Source organism: Polychytrium aggregatum (assembly GCF_025602895.1).
Source record: "Polychytrium aggregatum strain JEL109 chromosome Unknown BJ171scaffold_22, whole genome shotgun sequence".
Classification (NCBI taxonomy): domain Eukaryota; kingdom Fungi; phylum Chytridiomycota; class Chytridiomycetes; order Polychytriales; genus Polychytrium; species Polychytrium aggregatum.
Window position 1 is genome coordinate 174,392 of NW_026516224.1, and position 8,044 is coordinate 182,435.

General features: G+C 55.8%; 2 protein-coding genes across 2 annotated transcripts; both read right to left on the reverse strand.

Moving 5' to 3' along the window:
* Positions 1–294: 294 nt before the first annotated feature.
* Positions 295–4,961, reverse strand: BJ171DRAFT_133105 (male sterility protein-domain-containing protein). The gene is made up of 11 exons (XM_053105642.1): positions 4,333–4,961; positions 4,132–4,191; positions 3,839–4,011; positions 3,642–3,654; positions 3,477–3,555; positions 3,255–3,404; positions 3,001–3,177; positions 2,602–2,933; positions 1,131–2,473; positions 791–983; positions 295–697 (listed from the first exon to the last, which is right to left on the reverse strand). Exons 1-11 carry the CDS (start codon positions 4,827–4,829, stop codon positions 349–351), a joined length of 3,366 nt encoding a protein of 1,121 aa, XP_052965873.1. The 5' UTR covers positions 4,830–4,961; the 3' UTR covers positions 295–348.
* Positions 4,962–6,274: 1,313 nt separating this feature from the next.
* BJ171DRAFT_507991 (nucleoside phosphorylase domain-containing protein) lies at positions 6,275–7,474 on the reverse strand. The gene has a single exon (XM_053111269.1). The coding sequence runs from the start codon at positions 7,419–7,421 to the stop codon at positions 6,519–6,521; it is 903 nt and encodes a 300-aa protein (XP_052965874.1). The 5' UTR covers positions 7,422–7,474; the 3' UTR covers positions 6,275–6,518.
* Positions 7,475–8,044: the final 570 nt, after the last annotated feature.

Sequence of the window (8,044 nt, forward strand, 5' to 3'; positions counted from 1 at the left end):
GCCGGGAGAGTGGAATCGGGATATGAAACACTGGTTGAGACTGGGTCCTTGTCTGTCGAGATGGCTCAGAGCCTGCCACAGCGGGTCGCAAAGAAAAATCAACCGTGTTCACATCAGAAGTCCCAACATGGCTCGACCAAACATGACTCGACCAAAGACCAAGGACGTCCATGATCACAAAGGAATGAACATCCACAAGCTGCGGGATGTTGGAAGCGAAGGGATCGGATCAATCGAGTGATCCGTCGTTTATAGATGAAAAGAAAGGAAAGGAAAGAAGAGACTCAAGCAGAAAGGAAGAGGGAAGAAACAACCTGATCAATCTATTGCTGAATCACCGTCCGCTGATCAGTTGCGGCCGGTGCGGGTGAAGATGCTGACTTCGGGATACTCGTCGTCCTTCAACTCGCTCGATGGCGTGATGGGGTTGGGAAGGAAGTGAGCATGGTTCAAGTAGCTGAGACACTTCTTGGCGATTAGCACAGTCGAGGGACAGGGCGTTGGGTAGATCGAGCGGGTGTTGGCGTTGTCGATCTTGATGGACATGTCCATCATCATGTGCATGAGCGGGGACAGGGCATTTTGGTTGTACAAGGGGTTGGTGGAAATGACGTACTTGAACTTCTCACGAGTTTCAAAGAGGACGGGCCAGCCAAAGGAATTGACAATCTCGAACAGCTTGGTCTCAGTGAGGACACTGTGGTGAGTGAGTGAGTGAGTGAGTAATCAGAGTCGGAATCCACCATCCATACCACATCGCACACCATATCGCACATCACACAGTCCTCACCTGTGCTCCGAGTCGCTGATGTGGAACACAAACTTGGACAGGGACTCCTCAGAGCCGGCAATCTCGGCAACCACCTTGGCAACATGGTCGACGGGATCCATGGTCAGGGTGACGGGAGTGGCATATGAAGGAGCAAGGCCGAGCTGGATGCATCCCTTGACATATCGCCAGATGTAGTCGTCAGAGTTGGACACTGGAGCGATGGAGGGTGTGAAAGTCAGTTGGTGTCAGTTGGTGGATGAGTGCCACTTGACAATCGAGACCATCGATTCATGGCCAGTTCATATGAGCGATTGAGACATCTGCACCACATCACATCACCACATCACACTCGACTCACCTCCGTACTGGCTGTCGCCAGCAATGACGGCTGGGCGGATGATGGTCACCGGCACTCCCCTCGATCTTGCCTTGTTGGCCAGCTGCTCAGAGACCCACTTGGTCTGGCCATACCCGCCAGAGATGTTCCAGGCCGAGTAGATCTTCTCCTCGAGCGGCTTGTCTGCCTTCTTGGCCATCGGGATCGTGCCGATGGTCGAGATGTAGTGCAGCGGCTTCAGGTGGTGGGTTGTGGCCAGTTTCAGGGCCGTCGCAGTGCCGAGGACATTGGGTCCCTTGAGTCTGTCATAGTCAAACAGCCAGTGGACCTCGGCGCCGTTGTGGACAATCATGTCGGTCTCCTCGCTGATCTCCTTCCATCGCTCGTCCGAGAGTCCCCACTTGTCCTGCGACAGGTTGCCGCACAGTCCAACGAGTCGAGATTTGAGGTTGTGGTCAAGGAAGGCTCTCTGGCTCGGATCGAGGACCAGCTTCTGAGCCGTGCTGATGATGCGCTCGACAGCCTCCTGATCGTCCTTGGCTCGGACCAGGCAGTAGATCTTGGCCCGAGGGAACTTGTGGGCCAGCTCAAAGACCAGGAAGGCACCAAGGAACCCAGTGGCACCGGTCAGGACGATGCCGCGAGGGTCCTTGGGATAGACAAACGGAGGAAGACCCTCGGCCGTCACACTCGCATCGTCGAGCTTGGCGGCCTCGGCAGCCAGATCAACAGTCGGGGGAATCATCGGTCTGTCGTCGAGGATGTCGACAACCAGCTGGGCGACATCGAGCGGCGTCATTCCGTTCGACAGCAATATCATCGGTGATATCTCGACATCCAGCTCATCCTTGATGGCGAGGGCCAGGCGGCTGACACTCAGCGAGTCAAAGCCAACACCGCCGATGTAGTAGTTGCGGCCGTCGAGGGCGGGGTTGTCGATGATCTGGCTGCCAAGTGTGGAGATCTTGGCGGCAGTGCGGGACAGGGGAGTGTTGGCGAGTTTCAGAGGAGGATACTCGACTGCCCTGCCGAAGTACTTGGCATGCTCGGCGAAACGCCTGAGCTTCTTGAGATCACGCTTGCCCGAGTCGTTGAGGGGGAACTGGTGCAGTTGGAAGACGTTGTGGATCGGGAACTTGGCGACGTTCTTGAGGGTAAAAAAGTCCTCGACGATACGAATCATCTCGCTTGGAACAATATCGGTGTTGGATCCGCTCCGACGAACGTAGAGCATCACGATCTCCTTCTCGGAGGTCTGGACAAAGGTGCAGTCTGTGATGGTATCAGGCATGTGCTCGAGAACCAACTCCTCGAGGGCGTTGAGGTCGACATAGACGCCGTTGACCTTGATCTTCTGGTCGAATCTGGAGTGATGGTGTGGAGTGAGGGAGTGGATGGCGTGAGTACTCTCGATACAGGAGTTGGATGTGTCCCCAGGGTGCCAGATGTGCACTCACCATCAATGAGATGCAACACCCAGCCATTGACTCACCTTCCAACCACAGTGAACTGGTTCTCGTAGACCATCTCGACCCAGTCCATAGTGCAGATTCGAGGTGAGCCATCCTCGAGGAAGCCGAAGGGTGCGAGTTTGTTGTTTGGATCGGCGTTGACAAAGTTGGGGTGGTTCTTGATGGGATGGTCCTTGTCGACGGCAAAGACGAGCACACCGCTCTTGGAGACTTTTTGGTCGACAATGTTGCCCTCCTCGTCAAAAAGGAGACAGCGAACACCGGGCTTAATTAACCTGTAGACCAACTTGTCTGGAACGATTTGGCTGGTGGCTGGAAGACGGAAAATCGTAATTGCACCGATAAGGCCAGACTAGAACAAGAATAATTGATTGATTCAGTACCATGACGCGGTGATAATACGATATGCATACACTTACCTCGCTGGATACATATGTGGATATGATATCAGCCTTGGGGAATGCCTTCTTGACTTGTGCGACCACGCTCGCTGGAACGAGCTCCGAGCCCATGCCGATCTTTCTCACTGTATTCCACTTGACATTCGGATTCTGACTCTGAGCAACGTCGATGATCATCTTCATGAACGAGGGTGGCTGAGAGGATGGTATCAAAGAAAAACAATTAGTCAGTACCCGAATGAAGGAGAATGTCAATGGCGCTTACAGCTTACCATAAAGAGATACCACAAACCATCATCGAGCATTTTGATGATACTCTTGGCTTTGTCGACAGTGTTGGGTGTGGGCTCGGGAAACCAAAAGGATCCTTTGAGGCTCAGGGCGCAAAGCATCCAGCCCAGAGTTGCACCAAACGAAGGTGCCTGATTGCCATTCCGTGTTAGTTCTCAATCCATGGATGGCTCAACTCTGTCGCTCAGAACCGTGTGTCTTACCTGGCACAGCCCGGTACTTATATACTCGAGTCCCAGAGAACCTCGACTAGTGATTACGCCAGTATGAGGGAATTTGTATCTGAAGAATCAAAAGAATCCGCTGAGTGTGAGATCCTTCATTCGATCCGAGTGAGGAGTATGGATGCAATGCCATGGGTCACTTACGTCTTCGGAATGCCTGTTTGAGTGATTAGGAAACGGTATTGAGGATTGAGACAGAGGTCAAATAGGTTTCTAACCGTTGCTTCAATGTCTGTCATCTACTGTCGCAACCGCTAGAGCTCAACTTCCCATGCTCGACCTTTGTGGCTGGGGCTTACTCTGTCAGCAATCCCAGGCACTCTCATACTCCACTCACATACCAGTTGTTCCAGATGTTCCTAAATAGGCAACAAACTCATCGAGAGGCTCACAGACTTCGAGAGACGGGGATGGAATGTCGTCCAACACCGGGAAGGTGGCGGCATCGATCAGAGTCACGCCTTCGGTGCGGCCGGGCTTGGTGTGGTGGTAGAGAATGTACTTGATTGCATGTCTGTCGGTTGGTGGTGATGTGAGTGTCAGGATCTCAGTCGACCAGCCCAGAAGAGAAGCTGGCTCAATCCAGGATGCAGGAACCAGCCTGCTCATCCTCACGATAGCAACCAGCACAAACCTCTCGCACAGGGCCCTGCGGGCTGCAGGAGGCAGGTTGAGGGCAAAGTTGAGTGTTTTCCTGGATGGAGTTCAAAGGACAGGTGAGACTCGACCCTTGACATGGCACGGAGCAAGGGTGAACATGTCCATTGCTTGAATTGATGTTCATAGCTCACATCACAACAGCATTTATCACACCGCACCAATAGCGAATACTCACTTGCCCAGCATCCACACAGCGAGCGAGCCAATCGCCCAGCTGGATTCGGCCTCACAGAAGGTGCCGATGGCCTCGTGGCCGTCATCGTTCCAGCCAGGGAGAGCCTTGAGGGCCTGGGCGACCGAATAGGCTTGCTTCCACACCTGGAGATAGCTGAGTCGCTCCGAGGCACCGCTCTCGTAAGTGTTGATCAGGAGAGTATCAGGTTCGTCGCGGGCGCCGTTGATGAGACACTCGACGGGATGGAGCCAAGGGCCAAACGGATCGAGCGGAGGAGGGAACTTTGGCTGCTGGGAAACAGGGGTCTGGGTTTGGGTTTGAGTGTCAGCAGATTGGGCGACGACATCCTGGGTCTGCTCGGAGACAGGAGGCAGGCTCTGTTGGGCTGCTGGTGGGTGGGTCTGCTGGTAGAGGTAGATAGGGGTCTGCTGGGAGACATCTCGGCCGTCGACCGGGTCTGAAGACCCTCCAAAACAACAGGAGATGGCCCTGAGCATGGCGGAGAGGCGGGGTGAGGGCGACGAAGGTGTTGATGCCAAAGCCAGATGAGGGCAGGAGAGCGAGGAGGGAGCCGAAAGGACGAAACGAGACAAAAATGACGAGGGGAAAGGGCGAGGGGAGCGTCTTTGTGGGTCAAAGAACGGGGTGTGGCTGTCCAGGACAAGCCTGCTGTGGCTTTCCGCCCCACCCTGCCAATTGGCCGAGATCGCGACCGCGCCGCTCGCCTTGTGCGCGCCGAGCCAAGCGAAAAAAGAAACCTGCGTGGACACTGCCGGCCCAGTGCTTCGAACCGACGCGAAAAGCATGCGATTTGGCCTGACCATGCACCGCCGGACCTGCTCAAACCTTGCTCCTTCCCGCGGCGAAAGTGTCACGACCAGGGTCGCTCGTAGACACATTGCAGACATATCCACTTTGACCAGCAACACCCAAGGAAACTGAAATTGTGCCCCATCGATCCCACCGAGATCCGGGTTCGTCAGGACTGAGAAGCTCTACCGTACCCAACCACTTGGTTGGCATGCAAAAAGTACGGGAATGCGCACTGGCCTGCTTCTGAGCGATCCAAAAGTATCTGCACGCTCGGCAGATGGTTTCAAGCCACAGGCCAACCCGTTGCATTTTGTCGTCGTATGGCCACGACGCCGAAACGGTGCGGAAGTGGTTGTCTTATCGAACCCAGGACATGCAATCCCATCTGTTACAGTCGGCCCAGAAAGAAACGGGACAGTTCCTTCCTGGTTTCAGATGTCTGAAGCCCGCTGACTGACTTGTAGGCCCAGCGGGCAGGCCATGGCATTGCACTCCTGTCTTCGTTGGCAATCTCTTTGTTTTGGTTGGTTTGGGAAGCACAGTCTTGAATACACTCGGTCGATCTCCTGTGGCGATGATCGACTGGCATACCGAGATCATATTCCTTGAGGCATTGATGTCTCGATCCCACAGCGTATGGCAGCTTGCACAGTGCAGGAATCTCGACCACGAGGGCTGGGAAGGCAGTGTCCTCACTGGGATTGTCTGGAGGGGGTGCTTGGCTGACCATTTCAGCGACCGAGGCAGAGCCAGAGGCAGGGCTGCTGTCGACTCTGGCTGTGCACTTCTTGATGAAGGGTCTGACGTGGTTGGTCAATCCACAGGCACGACATGATTTAATGGCGGGCTTCTTGGCCACAGGAGAGTCACTGGGTGATCCTGGGTCGGGGTCGGGGTGTGTGTTTCGCTTGGGAGCCATCTGGCGAGAAAATAGCGACGATGGCTGGTCCTGTCCTTGGGGAAGAAATAATCTCCACAATCGACCTGCACACTGGCCTCGGAGTGCCAGCGATGGATGGTGCTTTTGGACACACTGAAGATGGTGGCGACCTTGCGCAAGCTGCGGGGCAGCGAGTAGCATCGCAGTGCAGCGATGCGGAAATCGAGGGTGCTGCGTTTGGCCATGAATGCGATGAGTGGGTGGGTGTATTCAGGTTCCAGAAAAAAGCACTGTCCTGGTTAAAAACGGGGGTGTCCCATTTCATTTTGGAAACGTTGTATGCATCGCATGATGCCTGGCTTCGAGAAAAGAAGAAATGAAATAAAACTACGTTCAATGGGGAGTTGTGACCGGGTCAAGTCACGATTTGATGTGCACCATCGGGCAAGGGCGCGTAGCGGGCCAAATGATGTCGCCTGTGGATCATAGGCAATTAGAAGTAGCCGGGCAGGATGTAGTCGAGCTTCTTGACGGTCTCGGGGTTACGCTTCTCCTTGGCCGTGATGCAGGCAAAGCGGTTGCTTCCTTGCAGGGTGGCGATGGACTTGAGCTCGCCCTTGGCAACCTTGTCCTCGAGGGTGGGGAGGAGGTTGAGCAGAAGCTTGCGGGCGGTGTCGGCGTTGGCACCAAGGTTGGCAATGACGGCCTCGACGCTGACGGCCTCTTCGTGGGTCTTCCAGCAATCGTAGTCGGTGGACATGCAGATCATCTGGTAGACGATCTCGGCCTCGCGGGCCAGCTTGGCCTCGGGGATGGCCGACATGTTGATGATGTCACAGCCCCAGGAGCGGTACAGGTTGGACTCGGCTCGGGTGGAGAAGGCAGGACCCTCCATGCACACCAGGGTCTTGTCCTTGTGGAAGGTCACGCCCTCGATCGAGAGCGAGGCATCGTAGATCAGATCGGCCAGCTCGGCATCGAAGGGATCGGCAAATCCGACGTGGGCGGTGACACCATCCTCAAAGTAGGTCGAGGGGCGAATGCCGCGGGTGCGATCGATCAGCTGCGAGGGGATGACAAAGTGGCGGGGGGCAATCTCTTCCTGGAGGGAGCCGACAGCGGAGAAGGCCAGAATGACCTTGGCACCAATGTGCTTGAGAGCAGCGATGTTGGCACGAGTGGGGACCTCGGAGGGGTTGACGTAGTGGCCACGGCCGTGGCGAGCCAGGAAGGCGATCTTGGTGTTGTGGGGAGTCTGGCAGACCACGATCTTGTCAGAAGGATGGCCCCAGGGAGTGAGGGGGTTGACTTCGCCAAGGACGGTGAGGCCCTCGAGAGAGTAGAGGCCGGAGCCGCCGATGACGGCAATGTCGACGTCCTTGAATTCAGTAGCCATGGCGAGGGACGATGAGGATGGGAGACGGATGTGAGCAATGAGGGAAGAAGATGGGGGGCAGAAAACAGACGAGGAAGGTCAGGGAAGGCAAAAACCTGGTTGCTGGGGCGAGAGTGGCTGGGCGAGCGAGACGGGGGCGAGGCGGGGGCGAGATGGCGGCGAGAGAGATGTTGCAAGCAGCGAGATCGGGGAGCGAGACCGAGCCCAGGCAAGAGAACAACAGCGACATTCAACAGCGCCATTCAACAGCGACATCCAGCAGCGACATCCAACAGCTCATCCGTCGACTCGTCGTCCTCTTCCATTCATATCTCCTCGGTCATGTCGGTCTCGGAGAGGTCGCTGTGCAGGCTCAGGCGACTGCGGTCGCCAAAAGCGGCAGTGCCTCTGTGCAACATGCCCAGCGGCACGTGGCTGTGCGCCATTTCTGGCGCTGCTCACGCAATGCACGTGATGCACGTGATGCAGCGGCTGCTCCCGTGACTCTACCGTGTGTCACCGTCGCGATTCCGGTGCCCCTGATTGCATGCCCATCGAACCTTCTCTCGTTCTCGCCCGTCTCCATGCAGTCGCTTGCAGTCGCTTGCAGTCGCTTGCAGTCGCTTGATCGGATCCCCGTGAGA

Bases quoted from the DNA above. Each gene is read 5' to 3' on its own strand.
- BJ171DRAFT_133105 (XM_053105642.1), bottom strand. From the start codon at position 4,829: ATGCTCAGGGCCATCTCCTGTTGTTTTGGAGGGTCTTCAGACCCGGTC. The intron at 3,405-3,476 runs GTAAGACACACG...AATGGCAATCAG, and splicing joins TAAGTACCGGGCTGTGCCAG to GCACCTTCGTTTGGTGCAAC. The intron at 984-1,130 runs GTGAGTCGAGTG...CCATCGCTCCAG, and splicing joins TGGCGACAGCCAGTACGGAG to TGTCCAACTCTGACGACTAC.
- BJ171DRAFT_507991 (XM_053111269.1), bottom strand. From the start codon at position 7,421: ATGGCTACTGAATTCAAGGACGTCGACATTGCCGTCATCGGCGGCTCC.